General features: G+C 39.7%; 1 protein-coding gene across 1 annotated transcript; it reads left to right on the top strand.

Moving 5' to 3' along the window:
- Positions 1–7,921: 7,921 nt before the first annotated feature.
- Positions 7,922–23,283, top strand: LOC112716048 (uncharacterized). The gene is made up of 6 exons (XM_025767888.2): positions 7,922–8,074; positions 21,237–21,475; positions 21,554–21,766; positions 22,294–22,386; positions 22,513–22,614; positions 22,723–23,283. Exons 2-6 carry the CDS (start codon positions 21,266–21,268, stop codon positions 22,900–22,902), a joined length of 798 nt encoding a protein of 265 aa, XP_025623673.1. The 5' UTR covers positions 7,922–8,074; positions 21,237–21,265; the 3' UTR covers positions 22,903–23,283.
- Positions 23,284–25,943: the final 2,660 nt, after the last annotated feature.

Here is a 25,943-nt window from a genome sequence, read left to right as displayed (position 1 = left end):
ATTGAGATTGGTAAATGGAGAAGCTCACCAAATGAAGTGAAGATAAAGTTTCAGTTCTAAAGTTTGATATGTGTAGGACTGTTATCTTTGCAAAGAACTCAAGTATTATATTATATATAGCATAGTACACCTGTTAGATTATTACTCTTGTTTCTCAGTTCCTGGTCTCTCATTATTACTTATTTCTCATCCCAACATACTTATCAATTACTTATTTCTCATTAGTTACCAAGCTTAGCTTTTGTGTTTTGTTAATCACATTTTTTTCCTCTTGCTCTGTTCAATTGATGCAACTTCCGTGATAGTCCTCTTATAATTCTGTTTGAAATAAGTTTGAAAGTTATATATAAAGCCACGCTTGTGCCAATGTGGATGTTACATATATATTGTGCCAACTTGTCATGTTTACCAAGGTATCTAATTCCGCATTTGGTATAAAAAGGTCAAGACTGTTGAAGAACGATTTAAAGCTTCTGTTGAGGACCGAAGAGAAGACATGGAATCCCTCCTGCGTGAGTGCACGAAAGAGGACGCATGTACATTATTACTAGAAAATTACATCATTTTCTTCCCCTGCCTCATATTTTCTGATTCATCCGATAATAAATTGGCTTTAGGATTTCCACTTTCTATGTTGTACTATAGCTTGGTTTGCTTATTGGGAATGAATAGAAATCTTAGCAATGTGTGATTGCGTCATGTCAATCAGCAACTCTCCTAAAGTCTGATTCTTGGCAATATTCTGTGATTGTACATGTATTTATGTTTATCTTGGCTGGTGATTATTCTTATCCAACGGAACTTCTTATGCTGTTAATAAGTTATACTCTATAACATTCAGCTAGCTTAGTAAAGCAGTATTTAGATTTAGTTATTTATAATCAAGCAGTGTGAGTTGTGTTCAGGATAGATATATGATTTTCCAATTATGCCGTGAAGTTAATTTACTATATATTAACTTATATTTCGTAATAGAGAAGTTTGATTAGCAAGGGTGTATTCCTGAACATCTAATAAACAAGGATACCGCAAAATGAAAAGGCAATATGGAAGATGGGAAACAATGGCTGGAAGTTAATACTAACTATTTTGAATTCATTAGACTAGCTAATGACGTTTCAGGAAGACGATAGTGCAGTATTATTTTGTTCAATTTTTTTCTGTTATTTATATTTTTGTTTTTTGTATTTTTACACTCTAACTTCTGTTCCTCCCCCTCCTTTTTTTTACAAAGGAAGCTCTTCTTTTCCATTTCTTTTTTTCGCTTTGGAACCAGAAATTCTTTCTTCCAGTACTTTTTTACAAGTGCATAATTAGACCATGAGTAAGCAACCTTTTCCTTCTACCATTTATATGCTATCTATTATCCCAGATACAAGTACCTTTATCTCTGTTTCATTCCCAAGTTATGCTCCCATTCTCTCTATGGGATTACTTATTGAATTAAAATATGTTATTACTCTCCCATTAAATAAATGTGATAAATTTAATATATGCCTTCGGATTACTTATCATTCGTTTATACGATATCGTTAAAGTAGATATAGATAAGAGTTGGATCTTGAAGCCTCGAGGTAGTATCGAATATAGGGCCGGCTTGAACAAATTTTTGGACTTCGCATTTGCGAATGCATCATCCGATGGGATGATACATTGTCCATGTCCTTCGTGTGGGTTTCGACTTTTCCAATCTAGAGAGGATACCTACGATCATCTGCTGTTAAGGCCGTTTCTTACTAAGTATACCTTCTAGTTACATCACGGTGAGAGACGCGTAGGAGAGAGATCTACTGAGACACAAGAAGCTGACCCGGATAGCGTCTGCTGAGATCCAATGCGCGACATGCTTCATGAGGCATTCAACCTGCCAGGTTTCATTCCCAATGAAGAAGAATCAGGCAACATGGATTTTGGGAGGGACGCCGAAGAGTTGCCGTATCTGTACAGTGAACCTAGTCAAGTGGCCCGTAATTTTGATGAGCTACTTTAGGATGGAGAGCAGGAATTGTATCTGGGATGCGCAAAATTCTCAAAGCTGGCATTCTTGGTGAGGCTATACCATATAAAGTGCCTGTGCGGAGTGAGCGACAAGGCTTTCGGAATGATACTAGAGCTACTAGGTGAGGCCTTTAAGCATGCAAAGATTCCGGCCTCACTCCACGATGCGAAGAAGACCATACGAAAGCTCGGCATTGCGTACAAGAAGATAGATGCATGTCCGAATGACTGCATGCTATATCAAGGCAGCAACCAAGAACTATCTAGGTGCAAGGAATGTGGGACGTCGAGGTGGAAGCAAAAAACTAGGAGGAATTCCATTGTCCGGATCAATGTAGTTGTTAAGAAGAATGGGAAGCCGCAAGCGGCGAAGGTTCTTCGTTACTTTCCCCTTATTCCACGACTGCAGCGGATGTTCATGTCTAGTAAGACATCGACTGACATGTTATGGCATAAGAAAGGTTCTAACTCAGATGGTTTTTTGAGGTATCCAAGGGACGGAGAGGCATGGAAGGCATTTGATAGAAGATATACTGACTTCAGTGGCGATCCGCGCAATGTTCGCTTAGCCTTGGCTAGCGATGGCTTCAACCCCTTCGAAAAACTCAGCTCAAGGTACTCGATCTGGCCCGTGATCCTCATCCCCTATAACCTACCCCCATGGATTTGTATGAAACCCAGATCTTTCTTGCTGTCTATGATTATTCCCGGTCCCAAGATGCCTAGTAATGACATAGATGTCTACCTACAGCCCTTGATAGATGAGTTGAAGCAGTTGTGGGGTGGTGTTGATACGTGCGACGCTAGCGAGAAAAAAACATTCAAGATGCATGCTGCGTTGATGTGGACAATCAGTGATTTTCCAGGGTTGGGCAACTTATCTGGGTGGAATACGTACGGTGGGAGAGCTTGTCCTACGTGCAACTTAGATGCTGAGCCTAAACGACTCACCTTCAGTTAGAAATGGTGTTTCATGGGTCATCGGCGCTTTCTGAGTCAAGGTCACAGATTTCGGCAGGACTGGGTCAGATTTAATGGCAATGTAGAGGTCAGACGTCCCCCTATAACATGTTCGGGTGGAGATATTTTGAGACAGTTGGATAATGTGCATGTCAAGCATGGCAAGAGGCAAACGGTTACCGGTAGAAGAGCACGCGGACAACAGGTTGCATTACAAGATGAATCTCCTTGGAAAAGGAGGAGTATATTCTTTGAACTACCATATTGGGAATATAATTTATTGCGTCACAATATGGACGTGATGCACATAGAGAAAAATGTGTGCGACAACATACTGAACACGATACTGAACGACAGTGGTAAATCCAAGGACAACCTCAAAGCTCGAAAAGACCTCCAACTGATAGGAATTAGGCATGAACTCTGGCCTCGAGAAGATGGAAAGTATCCCACTGCAATATTCTCCATGTCGAATTCATAGAAAGACGTCTTTCTTAGGAATTTAAAGAACGTGGTCTTCCCAGATGGTCATTCGAGCAACATATCTCGCTGTGTTGACCTACAGCAGCGAAAACTATCCGGCTTGAAAAGTCACGACAACCACACTCTCATGGAACATCTTCTCCCAATTGCATTAAGGAATGTATTGGAAGCCCCAGTGGCAGTCGTCCTGGCTGATTTCTCAACTTTCTTTCGACGACTATGTAGTAAATCTATAGACCCTCAACAACTTCCTCTCCTACAGGAACATGTTGTCATCACTCTTTGTCAACTGGAGATAATTTTTCCACCATCTTTCTTCACAGTCATAGTACACCTAACCGTGCATTTGGTCGAAGAGGTACGCCTAGGGGGCTTGGTGCATTATAGGTGGATGTATCCAATTGAAAGGTAACAAAAGGACTAATTTTACAATGCAATTATTTTGAAAGCGAACAACCTAACACCCATATCTTGCTCGTAAAGGTACCTATGTCGTCTCAAGCAGTAGGTGCGTAATAGGGCAGCACCGGAAGGATCGATTACCGAGGGCTACTTATCCGATGAGATTCTCACTTTCTGTTCACGATACCTGGATAATGTTTAGAGCAGGATCAATCGACCAGTACGTGTTGATGATCGACCAAGCGAAGATGTGACTGTTACCGTTACAAGCATGTTCCCATCGATTGGCAAAGCGGTAGGGGCTTCAGCATGTATGAATCTTTCACCAACCGAGAGACTCCAAGCACATCGTCACGTATTGGTCAATTGCACAGCGGTGGAGAATTTCTTAGAGTAAGTGTAGTTATTTCAGCTCGGCTGATGATGTACCCCAAGGCAATATTTGTTAAATCATTTGACAATAAATCCATGTGGTATGTCCAGGGATTTTAGGGCTAGCAGAAAAAGACAGCTACGAAGTATTGGAAAAAGAAATGAAGCCTACATTGACAAGGTTGTCCACAGAAAATTCGCCGAGTGGTTCAAGCATGAGGTAAATCTTCTGTATGGCTATTCCATTTTTAGTTTCGATGGTATCTTGCCTTCTTTTACCTAACTGAAAAAAAAAAGTATATTTCATTGGTAGATACCATTGGGAAGTACTATGCACCCGAGAGAAATGTAGTGGCTCGCATGTGGCCCCAATATTCAGGCAAGGCGCTTTACGGCGTACAATATCAATGGATTCAAGTTTAGAACCCTTTCAAGAGAGGATGGAATGAGAACCCAGAATAGCGGGGTTTGTGTCACTTCTGACACTAGAAGTCATGCAAGCGCTCGTGACAGTAACATGGCTGTTGGTGGCGTCGTGTATTACGGGAGATTGGTAGACATCATTGAGCTGAATTACAGTGGTCAGTTTTCCATGACCTTGTTTAGATGCATATGGGTAGACACCACGTCTGGTAGAGGCATAAAACAAGATATTTTGGGCCACACCTGTGTCAACTTTAGTAATCCGATACACATTGGTGATCGTGAAGATGACGAGCCATACATTCTCGCATCCGAGGCTCGCCTAGTATACTATGTGGACGATGAAGTCGATAAGGACTGGAGTGTAGTAGTCCATGTGAAGTCGAGAGATTTGTTTGACATGGGTGAATACAATGAACACTGTGAGGTCGAACTTTCCCTCCAACCAAGTCTGACTGATTTGTCTAAGCATGATGTTGACGGTATTTCGTTGACCAAAGATGACGACTTAGAAGAACCCACGCCTGATGCCATCGATACCGGAGAAGAGGCTGCTGATTTATAGATAAATTTGGCTAGCAATATATGACGTGCACACCAATATAAAGAGAGTTATTTAATTGTTTTTTATTTAATTTCGCTTTTTTTTATGGGTTTGTACCTTGAGAATTGATATCGTTGACTTGTATACTTAGAGTTCTCTTGCTCAACTTTTATGTGTTGGGACCTAACAGGGAAATTGGAGGAGAACGAGCTCTTTATCTGTGCAAACAGCTTCCACTTCATCCACTTGATGCAAGAGGCATCTCCGTTCTCTTCCCTTGAGCACGCAACTTCATTCGCTCGGGAGTTATGGTTCAACAATTCGCCTATTAGATCATGGTTGGATGCATTCTCCGCACACAGGCACATAAGAGTTGCTATTGGTAGAGCGCCTACTGAACTAATATCGGTACGTGGTCAATCTGGCCCACCGCTCAGGGGTCCTTTTACTTCGTCTACCGGCGATAACTATTTGAGTGGGTTTAGTATCCTGTAAACATAATACAAAGAAAAAATATCTTATGATTTGTATGACCCGTAATGTTGTAGGATTTATGTCAACTCGGAGCAAAGTACCGGAAGAAATTTGGCTTCGAATTCTTTACAACTACAGACATGAGACATTCGCATAGGATACTGGCAGAGGTGAAGGTAAAAAGTCTTTTTACACATTAAATCTATGATTTGCCCAGATGGGACCACTTATATTATATTTATATGTGATATTTAGATATATGCCATCAATTCTTTCTTTCACCACTGCTTTCTCAAGTACATCAATTCTTTTGTGCTGTCATGCTATTAATTGACTCTTTTCAAAAAACTAATTATTTAAATAGAAATCTGTTTTTCTTGTCTCCTTCTTGGTCATACTTGCTGATTTGCATTCTTTTGGAGTTCTGGCATATCGATCAGGCTCTCTTGCTCCTTCAATTACACGAATCACATTTTTAATTGATTCAAAAATTTCCCCTGCCCCTGAACATAGTAAAATTTTCCTATGTACTTTCTTCTTATCAATTGAATTGCCAAATTGTACTGATGATGTCAATGGTTTGAGTTTATGCTGGTGTGTTGTGAAAATGGGAAATCATTTAGAAATTGTGACAAATCAGGTTGATCAGTTGCTGCTGTGTGTTGTGATGCTATGGATTGACTCTTTTATAAAGCCTCGTTGTTTAAAGCAAAATCTTTGTTTCTTGTCTACTTCTTTCTAGCAACTTTGAGAATTGTTACCATAGTTCAAATTTCATAGGCACTGTCTCCCTAGCTCTTGGATTGCCCCATTGTTTTGATGCTCACTTTGTTCTAATATAGGCCCGATGCGAGAACAATATCCTGGTTGAATTGGATATTGCATCCAAACAGGAATTCATTTTCATAGAAAGAAAACTTACTAAACTCTGGGAACGTAAGTCAAACAAGCCTTGCAGAATATAGTAACCTGACCCTGTTATCTATAAAATGTGTAATCTTATTCCAAGCGGTTTGTTATGCTCTAACTTTCAGGACTATCTGAAGAGAAGCTTCAAGAGGACACAGACGATATAGGGGAGATAGTTCAAGACTCACTGGAAGAAGAACTACTGCCCAGCAAGAGTTCCGATGAGGTTTCTTCGACCGGTCAAAAGACTTGTTTGAGAGATTATGACCTCAATAAGACACCAGACGAGAACGAGAGACTTTGATTCATTTCTAGTTTGTATTCTTGTGATGGTGTCTTGTCGAATGATGTTTCTCAGTGTCTATTTCCCTAAGGGCCTTTTATGTCTTGGATGTTATTTCTACCACTATCTTGAAGATTCCCACCTCTTTCTTTTTTTTCAAGAATGTGCACATGTCATTTAGATGAAGACACGGATTTTGGTGATACCATGTTTTAAATATTTATTTAAAGATTATTATACAAAGATATTTAACCAACGTTATAATTTATTTTGTACTTCTTTATTACATGTTGAAAATTGTTTTCACAACAAATATTAGGTGTAGAATTTCATTTTTAGATTTTAATTCCAATATTCAATTACATAATTCAAATAAGCAGCTTAAGGGGTCTCATCCCACAATATTTCGAAATATGCCATGGAAAATGAATCAAGTATGTGTTAGTGCCTCCTGCTTCCTCAACACACGCACTTAAAGAGGATAGAAAATGAATCATTATATCTTTCCTGGATCAAAGGTGAATAAATCATATTGATAGCAACACTATAACTTAGGCACATTGATAACTTCCCACTCATTAACCCTTTTGATAATATACATTGCATTTAATTTCTTCTAGAGCTTATTGATGCTTAATCTGTTTCTCTTTTTGGTTGGGCCCATTTTAACACAAAACACAGCTCTATTTTTTCATAGATAGATAAATCCACAGATAAATGTTACAAACATTTATTTCGGAGTTCTCAATAGCATCATTCTAGCTATTTATTTTATATATTTTTTTCTTGATAACAAAAGAAAGAATACCATTAATGTATTATAATTATGGAACCACTGAAATTGGAGTAGTATTATAATTGAATTCATTCATTCCTTTTTTTATAAATAGTCAAACGGGTTTGAATATACTAGTATAGTAGTATACTATCTTTGACCCATATCCAGAGGATCTTATTCTTTCCATATCTCAAGGCCCACACTTAAGTCAAACTTTGAAGTGGTTATTCTAAATATTTAAATACCTAGTCACTCCTCAACCCCACTTATTCTAAATATTTAAATACCTAGCCACTCCTCAACCCCACTCCCACGCTAACTGAATCCTTATTTTCACTCCCCAAGCCGTCGGATCAGAGCAGCATAGTCGGCATTGTTGCGCCCTTAGCTCCCTCACGGCGGTACCGTTAGTCAACTCCTCTTCCACACGGTTGTCGTCCTCGTTAAGGTAACAACTTCCACCTCTATCATGCTAATACTTATGTGCCTAATATTGGATGAGCCCTTATGCTCGTTGAGATTCTGACCCTTTCTATTCGCATGCAATCAATCCATTGTATTTAATTTTTTTCAACCTACCACTAACTCCCCTTCTATGTGGGTACAAATATTCATAGATAAATTATAATTGGTTTTGGGGAGAGGGGGGATTGCATGTTCATATCTTAAATGTCACTATAAAAAGGGATTAAATAATTAGCCTTTGTTAGTTTGCTCTAATTTCTGATTTAATTTTTCACAAGGGGTAATGATGGCTATTAATTTTAGGCCTATTTTCATGAATAAAAAAAATCGTAATGGTAGTGGTGAATCTAATGGAGTAAGTGGTGCTAATGCAAAGAGAGAATAATAACTTTATGGAAATTTAACTTAATTAATTCTTTTGCTGAATATTAATGATGGCGGTTAATTTTAAGTATAGTTTCTTAGTTAAAAATATCTGGAATGTTTGCAACTGTAATAAATAGGAATATTAATAATTATAATTAATAATCTAATGTACTGGACCTGGCTTATGCAATTAGAGAATTAAGAAAACTCATAATTTATTTATGCTATGTGTACTGGGTTTCATTGTCCCAATAGAATTAAGAAAACTAGTAATGTATTTATGCAATCGATGGATCATTTGGAAAAAGAGATTATATTAATGTAATTAATATATGTACGTATATATACTGGTATATATATTGGGAGTAATGCTATTAGCCTAAGACGCGATGGCTCCTTTACCAGCCTGTTGAGGTAGATAATTTTAACATGAGATAAAAATTTATGTTGGCATGCTACATGTGTTTACATTAGGATTTTAAGATGCCCAAGAAAGCTCGCTTCAAGAAAAATGAAAGAGTGTTGCCACCGCGTCAGCAGCCTAAAGCTGCACCTCCTGTGTCTCCACCATCCGATGACGATGACTGGCTCATCCCTCCACCCCTCAATAATGGTGGTGTCTCCAGTGGGGCTATTCTGCAACCCTTTCATCCACCCAAGAGCGAACCAAGACCTGTGTCACATGCCGCTAGCGGTTCACAAGTGACGGAACCGTGCAATGAAGACATTGACCCGGAGGCGCAAGAGGTAGATTTGTAACACCCTACCATACAGAGTCATATGCTAAAGTCATAATTCAGAGATGGCAAGGTATTACGACCTCTAAAATAAAAATTTAGTACGTATAGTAGTATGAATGATTGATTATAACTAGGAGCCTTTGTAGAAAAAGGGGGTAAACAAAAATCGCAACTCTAAAGCGCAACACTCCGATCGATAACGTAATGAGCAAGGAGAAACCAACGCGAGATTATATATATACAAAGAAGTGTCAAAAACAGGAATATCAAGACTCAAGATCCGGCTGCGAAGATAACCGGTCCGAGCATAGCAATATATACATATGATAAAAATAAGGAAAACCCCAAAGGAAACCCAAAGGGACACAAACACATAAAACTTATTCTCCAAGATCTCCCATAAGAGGAGTCATCACAGTTTGTATTATTTAATGGAGATAAAAGTATCTAAGCAAAACATATAAACCAAAACATAGCCCCGAGAACAAAGGATCTTCGCAAATCTAGAAGTCTCCAGCATGCCTCAGCGGGAAACCTCACGTCCTGCATCTGAAAACCACAAAATCCGCATGGGTAAGAACAAGAGGTCCCCAGCATGGTAACAGCTTCCACATATATAATACATAATAATAGAGGAAAGCCGAAGGCAATCCTAAAACTTCCTCCAGACAATATCAAAGCTTATAAACAAGCTAAGCCATAAAAGGGCATCTGACTAAGGATACTTCAGTCTAACTAATACTTCCCTTTCCAATTCCTTCAAACCTCCCAACCACCAGCAGGAGTATAATGTAGCAAACACAGTTATATCAAGCAAGAAATATACAATTAGGAACAAGTGAGGCATTTAGACAATTAGCAAGTAATATGCAGTCAAATAGGCAATCTCAAACAATTCATATAGTATGCATATAATGAATGCCTGTCCCTAGTAGCTGATGATATCATCTGTCGGTTATAGAGCCAACCCGACAAGTCCTGGCAGTGAACCATTGGACTGTCCCTCTGTCGTGTCTCCCCAACTTGAGTCATACTCAAAGTAAACTTGATCATAATCATGATCCATATCCATCACCCTCACTGGTGAATATTTATCCATCACCATCACTAGTGAATATTTATCCATCACCATTACTGGTGAATATTTTTGGGGGTGAGCTCGTCCGGGAATTTCACAGTGCCCGGCCACCCTGACGACATAGGGTCAAAAGAGCTTCAAGTCTCGACCTGGAGCACATGGTGGCTAGCCACTGCTTTCTCCCAGGGAAACTCTCATCTCCGATAATGGAAGTGCAACTTTCACAATTCATTCAACAGCATATATATGCGTTTATACATAGCCATAATCATGGCCCCGCCGTAACACGGCAATAATCCAGCCATCCGGCTCACGGTTAAATCCATAACCAGCCACCTGGCTCACGGTTAAATCCATAACCAGCCGTTTCATCAACAATTACAGCCTTTTGGCCCATGGCATAACAAGCACTTCCACCACCATCCTCCGCATCTCACATATTCATGTTTGATCCTCATTGATCATCCATTTTTCCCTTGCTTCACTCGCAAGTTGCCACATTCACTAGCCCTTCTTCTCATAGCTAGACATATAATAATGATTTAAGACATAAGTGGTGAGATCGGAGGCTTAGAAGTATGAAATTTGGCTTTTAAAACTCAAAAATCAACTTTGGGATGAAAACAGGTCCACGCGTACGCGCACGCGTGGATTGCCTCGAAAACTCATCGATGCGTAAGCGTCATGCACGCTAACGCGTGGATTGAAAACTAGCCAAACGACGCGCACGCGTCAACCACGCGTACACGTGGGTACTCTCGTGCCCCAGGCATAAAACTGGTACAGTTTTGGCATAACTCTCTGGAAAATGGCTGGGCATTGGGTGCAGCACATCGGCGCGCTCGCACACATCACGCGCACGCGTGGATGGTGCTTTCGAGAAGAACGGCGCGTACGCGCCAAGTGCGCCTATGCGCGGGGGTCATTCTGCTAAAAAATTTTCTAAGTTAAAAGCTGCAGAATTCACAGTTTCAACCCCCAATCTTCCGACGGACATAACTTCCTCATTTTAAATCATTTTTTACCGTTCTTCGAACGGCAGAGACATCCCGGATCTAATTTCATTTCTAAACAGATTTGGTACAAAACAGAGATCCGTAGTCCAAGTTATGTCCCGTCAAAGTATGCCCAAAAACCATGTTTTTCATACAAAACCACAACATGCCATTTTCAAAACAAGCCATATTCAACTCTTTTCAAAATCAATCAAAACATGCCATTTTCATCCCTTTTCTTTGAAATCAATCAAAATATATCAATTTCAACATCAAGCCTCCTCAACTCACACATTGACACTTTACCACAATTTATCAAAATCAGTATCTCATCATTTTAACCCACTTTACCCAAGTGGCTCAAACTCAAATATATTGACATATCATATACTCTTCCTCATGCCAATTCTCAACAACATCAATTCCACTAAATCATCATTGTACACAATCAATATCATACTCACCATCAACATGGTTCAACCCACAATTCACCCATAACCAATCATCAAGCATATATCACAACATGCATATTTCTCATACATCATACCATCAAGGCATCATTAATCATCATCACATATATGACCACATCATATATATCAGCAATTCAACAACATCAACAATTCAATGCCTATCTTAGGGCCTCTAGCCTAAGTATTTTCTACCACATTACATATTAGATACGGGAAACCGAAACCATACCTTAGCCGATTTCCCAAGCTCAACCGGAGCACTTCCAAATCACTTATCCACAAGCTCTCAAGGCTTCAACGCCTCCAAGAAAAGATTTTTTACCACCAAATCCCTTTTTCAAGCTTTTCAAAATCACCACTCAAGCTCCAATATTCACATATACACAACCTAAGCCACAATCATCATACCCATACACAACATCTCAATACCCAAACATCATAGAACAACAAAATTACACTAGGGTTGAGAATCTTACCACACCCAAGGTCCAAGGAGACAAGATTAACCTTCTCCTTCAAGAGAGTTGGGTCCTATAACATCAAAGAGCCCAAAATCTCAACATTTTTGCTCATAAAACTCGAAAACAAGGCTGGAATTTCGAAGAGCAAAACGTGGCTTACCTCAAGATTAATTGTTTGGGTTTTGTAGAGCTCTCTGCGGTGAACGCGTGGTTGCAAACGGAGCGGCAATCGGAGCTCTAGATCAAAAGTTATGGTGGTTTGAAGATCAAGTGAGAGAAAGAACTTGAGAGAGTGTTCTTCCCTCCATGGCCTCCATTTTCAGCATGTGAGTGTGTTTAGTGAGGAGATAGAATGCTGAAAACTAGGGTTTGATTTAGTTATGTTGGGCCAAGGGCCCACTTTGGGTCCGGTTGGCCCGGTTTGGCCCGTTCGGTCCAATCTTGGTCCGAATTCTATAAAATTGGTACCAAAATTATCGTCTCAATCTCCTCTATCATATTTAGCCACAAAAATCACATTTTGGGCTTTCTAGAATAAATTCTCATTTATAGGCTAATTAGCCGTTAATTAACCGGGTTTTATATTCTACCTACCTAATTGGGAATTTTGCCCACAAAATTCAAATGCAAATACCTGAGAATAAATGCGGATAATTCGTTCGCATCTCCGACTCAAGTTCCCAAGTGTGTTCCTCAACACCGCCTCGACTCCATGCCACTTTGACTAATGAAACCTCTTTCCACGCAACCGTTTAACACTAGTATCATCAATTCTGACTGGAGCCACTGGAAGCGTCAAATCTTCCCTTAACTGAACCGACTCAGGTTCCAACACATGGCTAGCATCAGGAGTGTACTTCCGAAGCTGCGACACGTGAAACACGTCGTGCAGATTCGAAAGATGAGGTGGTAGAGCCATCCGATACGCCACCGGTCCAATCCTCTCCTGGATCTGAAATGGACCAATGTATCGAGGATTCAACTTCTTTGCCTTAATCGCCCTACCTACTCCTGTAGACGGAGTAACCTTAAGGAAAACATGATCTCCTTCCTCAAATTCTAAGGGCTTTCGCCTCTGATCGGCGTAACTCTTTTGACGACTCTGCGCCGTAAGCATCCTATAACGGATTTTCTTGACTTGTTCAATAGTCTCAGCTATCATTTCCGGCCCTAACAAGCTTTTCTCTCCAGCTTCATACCAACATAGCGGAGATTGACATTTCCTCCCATACAAGGCCTCATACGGAGCCATTCTGATGCTCGCATGATAACTATTATTGTATGCAAACTCCACTAATGGCATATACCGATCCCAACTCACCGGTTGGTCCAAAACACAAGCTCTCAACATATCCTTTAGTGTTTGGATCGTCCTCTCAGATTGACCATCTGTTTGAGGATGGTAAGCCGTGCTCAAGCTTAATCGGGTTCCAAAAGCTTTCTGAAATGCACCCCAAAACCTTAAAGTGAAACGAGGATCTCTATCAGAGATTATAGTAGCAGGTACACTATGAAGTCTCACAATCTCCTTTATGTATAACCGTGCTAGCTCCTCAAGGGTGTAAGTCATCCGAATGGGTAAAAAGTGAGCTGACTTCGTCAGTCGGTCCACAATCACCCAGATAGCATCAAAACCAGTCCTAGTCCTTGGCAATCCAGACACAAAGTCCATTGCAATACTTTCCCACTTCCATTGCGGAATCTCTAAAGGTTGCAACATCCCGGAAGGTCTTTGATGTTCAATCTTTACCTTTTGACAAGTTAAGCAGTTTGAAACATATTCCGCCACATCATTCTTCATACCCGGCCACCAGAACATTGCCTTTAAATCATGGTACATCTTAGTACTTCCCGGGTGAATGGAGAATCCGCTTTTGTGTGCCTCCTTTAAAATATCTTGCCTCAAAGTGCCAACATCCGGCACAATGATCTTACCCTTGAATCTCCATAACCCATCTTTTTCTTCCGACACTCTCCATTGTTTTCCTTGCTCAATAGCCGGTAACACCTTCCATAACGCTTCATCATTTTGATGAGCCTTTAGGAGTTCGGACTTAAAATCACTTGAGATCTCTAATCGGCTCAAACACAAAGTTTCGGATACTTCTCGAGTACCAATTTTCAGACTCTCAAATCCCTTGAACAACTTCTCCTCTTGAAGCATCATCCAAGCCGCATATAATGACTTCTAACTCAACGCATCTGCCACTATGTTCGCCTTTCCCGGATGGTAATGCAACTCAAAGTCGTAGTCCTTCAACAATTCCATCCACCTTCTCTGCCTCATATTAAGCTCTTTCTGATCAAAGAGATATTTCAAACTCTTGTGATCGGAGAAGACTTGGAATTTAACCCCATAGAGATAATGCCTCCACACCTTCAAGGCAAACACAACTGCAGTGAGTTCCAAATCGTGCGTAGGGTAACTAACTTCATGAGGTCTCAACTGTCGTGAGGCATACGCCACCACATTATGATGATGCATCAGCACGCACCCTAGACCCTTCAATGAGGCATCACAATACACCTCAAATGGCTCGTTCGGCTCAGGTAACACTAACACAGGTGCAGTGGTCAACTTTTTCTTCAATCTCTGAAAGCTCTCCTCGCACTCAGGAGTCCAAACAAACGGAGTGTCTTTGCGGGTTAACTTTGTCATTGGCAAAGCTATCTGTGAAAAGCCCTTGATAAACCTTCGGTAATAGCCAGCTAAACCCAGAAAACTCCTTATCTCCGTCACGGTGGTTGGTTGCTTCCAATCCATCACAGCCTCCACCTTAGTTAGATCTATGGCTATTCCCTTCTTACTCACCACATGGCCCAAAAACTTCACCTCACTCTTCCAAAACTCACACTTAGACAGTTTTGCATAGAGTTTCTTCTCCTTTAGAATCTGCAACACGGTCCTCAAGTGTTCCGCATGCTCTTCTTCAGTCTTGGAATAAATCAGTATGTCATCAATGAAGACAACAACGAATTTATCCAGAAACGGACGGAAAACTCTATTCATGCAATCCATGAATACCGCAGGAGCGTTCGTCAACCCAAAAGACATTACAGTGTACTCGTAATGACCATAACGAGTCCTGAAAGCGGTCTTGGGGATATCCTCACCCCTCACCCTTATCTGGTGATAACCGGATCGCAAATCGATCTTGGAGAAAACTCCAGCTCCTTGTAACTGATCCATGAGATCATCAATTCTCGGCAATGGGTACTTATTCTTTATTGTAACCTTGTTCAGCTGCCTGTAATCCACACAGAGCCGCATACTCCCATCCTTCTTCTTCACCAGTAACACTGGAGCACCCCATGGAGAGACACTTGGTCGTATAAAATTCTTACCCAACAAATCCTCTAACTGAGACTTTAGCTCGTTCATCTCTAACAGTGACATCCTATAAGGAGCACTTGAGATTGGTCCCGCCCCGGGCATCAATTTAATAGCAAACTCAACCTCTCGGTTAGGTGGAAACTCATCAATATCATCGGAAAACACTTCCAGAAACTCATACACAACCGGAATCTATTCCAACCTTTGATCATCACCCGAAACACCCGCGGTTAACAACATGATACCCTGACATTCGGTTCCGGAACAGTTCACCATCATCGAATTCAAGTAATAATTATTCACCACGACTGGCCCTTCAGTATCTTCCGGCATAAAGTACACCGACTTTGTAGAACAATCTAGCAGAACATGGTTCTTAGATAACCAGTCCAATCCCAAGATAAGATCAAGACCGATCATCGGCAAGCAGACTAAATTATGAATAAAATCACGCTGCTTGAACCTAAAGGAAACTTCCGGGCATCCTAGCCTAGTTACCATGGCTTCATGGGTAGCATTGTACACTCTTAGATCATAACTTAAAGTTACAATCTTTAGTCCTAACTCATGGGCTTTCTCAAATGCAATGAATGAATGTGATGCTCTCGAATCAAATAAAGCATTTAAAGTTTGACCCGCCATTTTACAGTTACCTCGAATAAGTATCTCGGATCCCTCGGCACCTATAGCTGAGGTGGTGAACACCCGACCAGTCTGTTGTGCCTTTCCAGCACCTTGTTTCTGCTTCTCCGGACAATTTGCGGCTTTATGCCCCGCCTTTCCACAATTGTAGCACAAACCCCATCCGGCCTTGCATGGTGCTCCCGGATGGTGACTCCCACATCTAGTACAAGCTTGATCATTCTGAGGCTGCTTCCCATACCTTTTTCCTTGGGAGTTGTTGTTGTTGGGCCTCTTGAAAGAGCTTCCCCTCTTGAAAGACGGACCTCTAGGTGCAAAGCTCTTCCCTCGGTTCTGTAGGAATGATCCTTTGTGACTCCCTTTCTCAGCAGTTGCCCTTTTTACACACTCTTCAACAACCCTACACTTGTTCACTAATTCGGAGAAAGTCCTAATCTCCATTGGTCCCACTGAACTAAAAATATCGCTCCGGAGTCCTCCTTCATATTTAACACACTTCCATTCCTCATATTCCACCGGAGTCCCTTGGCACATACGAGAGAACCTGAACAGCTCCTCAAACTTGTCAGTATACTCTGATATGGACATAGTACCCTGCTTCAGCTGTAACAATTCAAGTTCCTTAGCCGTCCTAGCAGAAGTCGGAAAGTACTTCTTATAGAACTCCTCTTGGAAGACATTCCAGGTGATATAGTCATCACCCTGCTGCAGAAGACGTCGGATACCTTGCCACCAATGCGACGCTTCACCTGTGAGCATATATGTAGCAAACTCGACACGCTGTCCTTCAGGTACCACTTGTGCTTGCAGTGCTCGCTCAATAGCCTGAAACCATGTATCAGCCTCAGTCGGACTAGCAGTTCCCTTGAACTTAGGTGGATTAACCTTCAAAAAGTTTGTCAGTGTCATCGGGCCCAGAACTCCACCTCCATCATTACCATGGTTGTTCATCTGTTGACCAAGAGCCTCAGCAGTGGCTTGTATAGCAGCAGCCATGTTCTCCAACGCAGTCATAAAGTTCACCGGGTCATTAGGGTTATTCTCCGATGCACGAGCATTCGTACGACCTCTCACACTACCTCTACCGCATCCATAAGGCGCCATCTGGTTCCTATACACACCAAACAATCGATATTAAGTTGATCAGTCTCAATATCGGAAGTCTAGTGCTTCAAAGTCCCAAATGCATGCTCATGAACGTTTATGCCAATTATATTAAGCAGATATACTAATAGCACATAACACACATACAGAGAATGCACAGAAGCATAGTCAGTCCATCCCTCAGGCTCTACAGGAACGAACTGCTCTGATACCATAATGTAACACCCTACCATACAAAGTCTTATGCTTAAGTCATAATTCAGAGATGGCAAGGTATTACGACCTCTAAAATAAAAATTTAGTACGTATAGTAGTATGAATGATTGATTATAACTAGGAGCCTTTGTAGAAAAAGGGGGTAAACAAAAATCGCAACTCTAAAGCGCAACACTCCGATCGATAACGTAATGAGCAAGGAGAAACCAACGCGAGATTATATATAAACAAAGGAGTGTCAAAAATAGGAAAATCAAGACTCAAGATCCGGCTGCGAAGATAACCGGTCCGAGCATAGCAATATATACATATGATAAAAATAAGAAAAACCCCAAAGGAAACCCAAAGGGACACAAACACATAAAACTTATTCTCCAAGATCTCCCATAAGAGGAGTCATCACAGTTTGTATTATTTAATGGAGATAAAAGTATCTAAGCAAAACATATAAACCAAAACATAGCCCCGAGAACAAAGGATCTTCGCAAATCTAGAAGTCTCCAGCATGCCTCAACGGGAAACCTCACGTCCTGCATCTGAAAACCACAAAATCCGCATGGGTGAGAACCAGAGGTCCCCAGCATGGTAACAGCTTCCACATATATAATACATAATAATAGAGGAAAGGCAAAGGCAATCCTAAAACTTCCTCCAGACAATATCAAAGCTTATAAACAAGCTAAGCCATAAAAGGGCATCTGACTAAGGATACTTCAGTCTAACTAATACTTCCCTTTCCAATTCCTTCAAACCTCCCAACCACCAGCAGGAGTATAATGTAGCAAACACAGTTATATCAAGCAAGAAATATACAATTAGAAACAAGTGAGGCATTTAGACAATTAGCAAGTAATATGCAGTCAAATAGGCAATCTCAAACAATTCATATAGTATGCATATGATGAATGCATGTCCCTAGTGGCTGGTGATATCATCTGTCAGTTATAAAGCCAACCCGACAAGTCCTGGCAGTGAACCATTGGACTGTCCCTCTGTCGTGTCTCCCCAACTTGAGTCATACTCAAAGTAAACTTGATCATAATCATGATCCATATCCATCACCCTCGCTGGTGAATATTTTTTGGGGTGAGCTCGTCCGGGAATTTCACAGTGCCCGGCCACCCTGACGACATAGGGTCAAAAGAGCTTCAAGTCTCGACCTGGAGCACATGGTGGCTAGCCACTGCTTTCTCCCAGGGAAACTCTCATCTCCGATAATGGAAGTGCAACTTTCACAATTCATTCAACAGCATATATATGCGTTTATACATAGCCATAATCGTGGCCCCGCCGTAACACGGCAATAATCCAGCCATCCGGCTCACGGTTAAATCCATAACCAGCCACCTGGCTCACGGTTAAATCCATAACCAGCCGTTTCATCAACAATTACAGCCTTTTGGCCCATGGCATAACAAGCACTTCCACCACCATCCTCCGCATCTCACATATTCATGTTTGATCCTCATTGATCATCCATTTTTCCCTTGCTTCACTCACAAGTTGCCACATTCACTAGCCCTTCTTCTCATAGCTAGACATATAATAATGATTTAAGACATAAGTGGTGAGATCGGAGGCTTAGAAGTATGAAATTTGGCTTTTAAAACTCAAAAATCAACTTTGGGATGAAAACAGGTCCACGTGTACGCGCACGCGTGGATTGCCTCGAAAACTCATCGATGCGTAAGCGTCATGCACGCTAACGCGTGGATTGAAAACTAGCCAAACGACGCGCACGCGTCAACCACGCGTACGCGTGGGTACTCTCGTGCCCCAGGCATAAAACTGGTACAGTTTTGGCATAACTCTCTGGAAAATGGCTGGGCATTGGGTGCAGCACATCGGCGCGCTCGCACACATCACGCGCACGCGTGGATGGTGCTTTCGAGAAGAACGGCGTGTACGCGCCAAGTGCGCCTATGCGCGGGGGTCATTCTGCTAAAAATTTTTCTAAGTTAAAAGCTGCAGAATTCACAGTTTCAACCCCCAATCTTCCGACAGACATAACTTCCTCATTTTAAATCATTTTTTACCGTTCTTCGAACGGCAGAGACATCCCGGATCTAATTTCATTTCTAAACAGATTTGGTACAAAACAGAGATCCGTAGTCCAAGTTATGTCCCGTCAAAGTATGCCCAAAAACCATGTTTTTCATACAAAACCACAACATGCCATTTTCAAAACAAGCCATATTCAACTCTTTTCAAAATCAATCAAAACATGCCATTTTCATCCCTTTTCTTTGAAATCAATCAAAATATATCAATTTCAACATCAAGCCTCCTCAACTCACACATTGACACTTTACCACAATTTATCAAAATCAGTATCTCATCATTTTAACCCACTTTACCCAAGTGGCTCAAACTCAAATATATTGACATATCATATACTCTTCCTCATGCCAATTCTCAACAACATCAATTCCACTAAATCATCATTGTACACAATCAATATCATACTCACCATCAACATGGTTCAACCCACAATTCACCCATAACCAATCATCAAGCATATATCACAACATGCATATTTCTCATACATCATACCATCAAGGCATCATTAATCATCATCACATATATGACCACATCATATATATCAGCAATTCAACAACATCAACAATTCAATGCCTATCTTAGGGCCTCTAGCCTAAGTATTTTCTACCACATTACATATTAGATACGGGAAACCGAAACCATACCTTAGCCGATTTCCCAATCTCAACCGGAGCACTTCCAAATCACTTATCCACAAGCTCTCAAGGCCTCAACGCCTCCAAGAACAGATTTTTCACCACCAAATCCCTTTTTCAAGCTTTTCAAAATCACCACTCAAGCTCCAATATTCACATATACACAACCTAAGCCACAATCATCATACCCATACACAACATCTCAATACCCAAACATCATAGAACAACAAAATTACACTAGGGTTGAGAATCTTACCACACCCAAGGTCCAAGGAGACAAGATTAACCTTCTCCTTCAAGAGAGTTGGGTCCTATAACATCAAAGAGCCCAAAATCTCAACATTTTTGCTCATAAAACTCGAAAACAAGGCTGGAATTTCGAAGAGAAAAACGTGGCTTACCTCAAGATTAATTGTTTGGGTTTTGTAGAGCTCTCTGCGGTGAACGCGTGGTTGCAAACGGAGCGGCAATCGGAGCTCTAGATCAAAAGTTATGGTGGTTTGAAGATCAAGTGAGAGAAAGAACTTGAGAGAGTGTTCTTCCCTCCATGGCCTCCATTTTCAGCATGTGAGTGTGTTTAGTGAGGAGAGAGAATGCTGAAAACTAGGGTTTGGTTTAGTTATGTTGGGCCAAGGGCCCACTTTGGGTCCGGTTGGCCCGGTTTGGCCCGTTCGGTCCAATCTTGGTCCGAATTCTATAAAATTGGTACCAAAATTCTCGTCTCAATCTCCTCTATCATATTTAGCCACAAAAATCACATTTTGGGTTTTCTAGAATAAATTCTCATTTATAGGCTAATTAGCCGTTAATTAACCAGGTTTTACAAGATTCGTTTGAGGAACACATTGAAAGGATTTTAGAGAATTCTGATGCTGAAAAGCACAAAGGACGAAAGACCACTGAGTTTTGGAATGTTAATCTCATTGGTAACCGCTGTTGAACCATTAAACTTTTTAATTGCTTAGCTAATGATATACTTAGGTATGGCTTACATGTTGGGCACGTTGAACACGTAAATACCATTTTTTTAATTTTTTTTATAGATTCTGAAAGAATTGTCAAGCCAGCTAAAATGAGTGTGAGAGAGGCTATGGAGCGGTCTCTTAATGGTAGCAAGATGATACTGAGGTTCAATGAAGAATTGCAAGCAGTCGGAGATGGAGCTGACCTGTTGAGTGGCATTCTAGGAGCGCTGGGTTCTGATTACAGTAAATTTCCTATCTGTGAAAAGAGTTGGGCAAAGGTCCAGGGCAAAGATAGGGTTTTTGATGATTGCATAAAGGTAATGACTTTCGGCGTTGTTTAATCATATCAAACCTTAGAACTTGCAACTACTTACAGCTGAACTTTGTCGTCGCAGGAGATGTTCCACTTTCAGGATAGCAGTGGTATAATCAAGAAAACACTTTTACAGCAAATGGGAAAGTCCTGGAAGGACACAAGGGGGAGGCTATATAACTCCTATTACAAATCATTATGGACACTTGAGCAGAATCTTGAAAAGCGCCCGGAGGGAATTCCTAGAGAGCACTGGAAGTGGTTCATTGACTATCGTAATGATCCTGCGACAAAGGTACCTCATTAATTTAATTATGATGAAATCTTTTCAAGTCTGAACATGCAATTTTGATCATTTTTTTATCTGATCTGATATATATAAATAGTTTTTATTACAGTTGATTTGAATTTGAACCCTGTTATTTAATATACATGTTTAATTAAATTTAATATAAACATATATACTCAGCACATGTCACGGTCTAGTAAGAATGTTTGGCTAAAATCATAATATACACTTGCATGATGATGAGATTGATGTACACCAAATTTCATTAGTACAACCTTGTTGTTTGTATGTTACCGTATAGGACTTTTGTTTTAATGTAAGTACCTCTATTATTATAATTTATGCAATATTATAATTGTTATTGGGCTGTCACAGATGCCTGGTAAAGCTTTTTTTATAGAGGTTGTATTTGCATATTAGAAATATAATAACATTGTTAACTTCTTATATGTAAATAGGGCCCGCATGCATATATGCTACATAATTATATTTATTACTTTAGTGAACAGCAGCTTATTGTTGATTTTTAATAGGCGAAGTACAAGCAAAACAGGCTGAATCGAAAGAAGCAACTTTACACGCACACTGGCGGTTCTAAAAGCTTGGCTAGGGCAAGAGAAGAAGAGGTAATATAAATTTGTAGTCAAGTATAACTGGCATTTAGTGTTCATTTATTTATATAGTAAAACAACATAGAATTATTGGAAAACTCTAAAGAAGTGAGATTCATGGCATAGATTGTATTGTCATAGTCAAAAAAGCAAGGGAGGAAAGTTGGTAGAGGAGAAATATTTATCCTAAAGCACAAAAGATCTGATGGAAGTTATATACATGAAGAAGCTCGGAAGATTGGTGTAAGTACAGTTAATCATTTATGCTGTATCATGTTGGGTTTAGTTATTAGAATGTCTTGAGAATGCTATTAGCCTAGTGAGATTGTGTAATTTTATTTATGCTGGCAGGAAAAAATACATGAGATTGAGCAGCTGGATGAATCTACAAGATTATTGTCACAAAATGATTCCCTTGCCCAAGCTCTCGGTAAAGAGCACCCGGGTAGAGTGCGTGGGATGGGACACGGGCCGACACCAAGTCAACTCTTCCGTCCGAGTTCGCAGCCGCCGGGGATAGAGCTCAAGTAGAAGAGACCCAAAGGATGCTGTGTGAACTACAGGCGGAGGTGACAATCGCAAACTTGAAGCGAAAAGCAATGGAGGATGAATTAGCAGCTGAGAAAACGAAGAGGCAGGCAATAGAGAGTGTGCTGAGTTATCTAGTCCAACAGCATTGTGGGGAGCTGCCTCTGGACATCGCTGCACGGATGAATTGTTTGGACGGACATGGCAGAAAATAGAGATTAGGCTATATGTGATACTCTGTCTTTCAGTATATGTTTAATTTATGTTAAGTATGCAACATTAATTATTAGCCAAGTACTTTACCTTTTTGGGTGACTATTAAAATACTCTATTGACATTATTAAAATATATATGTTAATTTGCTTCGCAGTTAAATATTCATGAGCTATTTTTTCATAGTGCAGAATTTTAGATATAAAAAAAGGTATAATAATATTTAAATAAAAAGGATGAAAGAAAAAATTAATAAAATATAAATAAAAAGTTTAAAAAAATTAAATAACGATAACATTGTTTAGATAAATTCAAATATATAAAAAAATTATCCAGGTTTGTAAAATCAAGCAAATTAAATTATTAAATAAAATAAATCAGACTAGCTGCGGTTTTAAAGTGCCGCGAATAACGTCTCTAAAGAACAAAATAGCAACTAGCGGCGGTTTTAAACCGCCGCGAATAAATAACCGTTTTAAATTTGCGGCGGTTGGTAGTTGTCGCAAAGACTCTTGAGAAATCACCTTTGGATGATATAGCGGCGGTTTAAAACCATTAGCCGCAAAATTCATGATTTGCTGCGGTTATACCAGCGGTTGCTGGAAACCGCCGCAAAGTGTAATTGCCGCGCCTTTATGCCTTGCGGTTCCCGTTTCGCTGCCAATCTGTTTAGCGGCGATTTCAAACCGCCGCAATTCGGCAATTAAACCGTCGCTAATCTCCGTGCGTCTTGTATTGAAAATAGATATTATTCAAATGAAAGTAGATAAATATATTTAATATGCTTACGTTATAATGTCATAATGTGCTTTCTTCTTCATTGTTGCCATTTTCTTGTTGTGTTTTGCTGTAATAAAAAATTTTGGTCAATATTTCATTCAATATATCAACAAGCATAAGCATGTATATGTTAAACAAGTCAATTAAAATGCCACAACTGACCGAACTGAAAATCGTTCACTCACAGAACCAAAATTACAAAGGCTACCGAACCGAAAAATGTTCATATGGTTAATAAATGATGATCAACTTTCAATCAACAGGAATACTATTACAGCAGTATGGCTTATCAAAGTGAAAGAGTTGTCTCTAATTTGAATTGTCTTAAACAAAACTCATTCAATATATCAACAAGCACAAGCATGCGTATGTTAAACAAGTCAATTAAAATGCCACAACCCACCGAACTAAAAATCCTTCATGCACAGAACCAAAATTATAAAGGCTACCGAACCGAAAAATGTTCATGTATTTAATAAATGATGATCAACTTTCAATCAATAAGAATACTATTACAGTAGTATGGCTTATCAAAGTGAAAGAGTTGTCTCTAATGTGAATTGTCCTAAAAAAAACTCATTCGATACATCAACAACTACAAGCATGTGTATGTTAGACAAGTCAATTAAAATGCCACAACCCACTGAACCGAAAATTCTTCATGCACAAAACCAAAATAAAAAAGGCTACCGAACTGAAAAATATTCATGTGGTTAATAAATGATGATCAACTTTCAATCAACAAGAATACTATTACAGTAGTATGGCTTATCAAAGTGAAAGAGTTGTCTCTAATGTGAATTGTTCTAAACAAAACTCATTCAATACATCAACAACTATAAGCGTGTGTATGTTAAACAAGTCAATTAAAATGCCACAACCCACCGAACCGAAAATCTTTCATGCATAGAACCAAAATAAAAAAGGCTATCGAACCGAAAAATATTCATGTGGTTAATAAATGATGATCAACTTTCAATCAATAAGAATACTATTACAGTAGTATAACTTATCAAAGTGAAAGAGTTGTCTCTAATGTGAATTGTCCTAAACAAAACTCATTCAATACATCAACAACCACAAGCATGTGTATGTTAAACAAGTCAATTAAAATGCCACAACCCACCGAACCGAAAATCCTTCATGCACAGAACTAAAATAAAAAAGGCTACCGAACCAAAAAATGTTCATGTGGTTAATAAATGATGATCAACTTTCAATCAACAAGAATACTATTACAGTAGTATGGATTATCAAAATGAAAGAGTTATCTCTAATGTTAATTGTCCTAAACAAAACTCATTCAATACATCAACAACCACAAGCATGTATATCTTAATCAGTTTAATTAATATACCACAACCTACTGAACCGAAAATCCTTCATGCACAGAACAAAAATCACAAAGGCTACCGAACCGAAAAACGTTCATGTGGTTAATAAATCGTTATCAATTTTCAATCAACAAGAATAGTGTTCTTCAATGGAAAATAAGTATTGAAGATAGTAACAGAGCTCTATTTAAACTATCCAAGCCAATAAGAACAAGCAACTATATCTTAAAGCCTTAGTTATATTGTAAAAATCATTCACCATAGTTCAATCCACTAAACGAAGCAAATCAAACCAGTAAAACTAAAATGAAACTAGGCGAAACGCGACTTTGCAAGATTTTAAATAAACAGTAGTTTTCTCATACCTTTTGTAGTCTTTGTTGTTGTTTTCGTTTGTTTCTGGTTGCTGCTTGTGAAATCTTCTTCCGATTCGTTTGCAGTAGTGGTTTTCGCAAAGAATGTGATTGAAGTTTGAGTGATGTTCAGAGAGATTCGAAGAGAGTGAGTGTTTTGGTGTATTGGTTTCGTGTTGAAGATGTAACGTTCGTTCATAATGAAGCGCGAATGAAAAACGAGACGTTTTTCTGTGTCTGGCGCGTGTTTCTCACTCTCCATTTAATGCGCTTGAATCAATTTGGGCTTGGGCCAACTTGATTATATGGTTATATGGATGTATAGCAGGCCTGATTTTATGTCAAGTGAATTTTTAAATTTTTT

This window comes from Arachis hypogaea, chromosome 10 (genome assembly GCF_003086295.3).
Source record: "Arachis hypogaea cultivar Tifrunner chromosome 10, arahy.Tifrunner.gnm2.J5K5, whole genome shotgun sequence".
Taxonomy (NCBI): Eukaryota; Viridiplantae; Streptophyta; class Magnoliopsida; order Fabales; family Fabaceae; genus Arachis; species Arachis hypogaea.
Note: the sequence above shows the minus strand (reverse complement) of the source record. Positions and strands in the feature narration are given on the sequence as shown.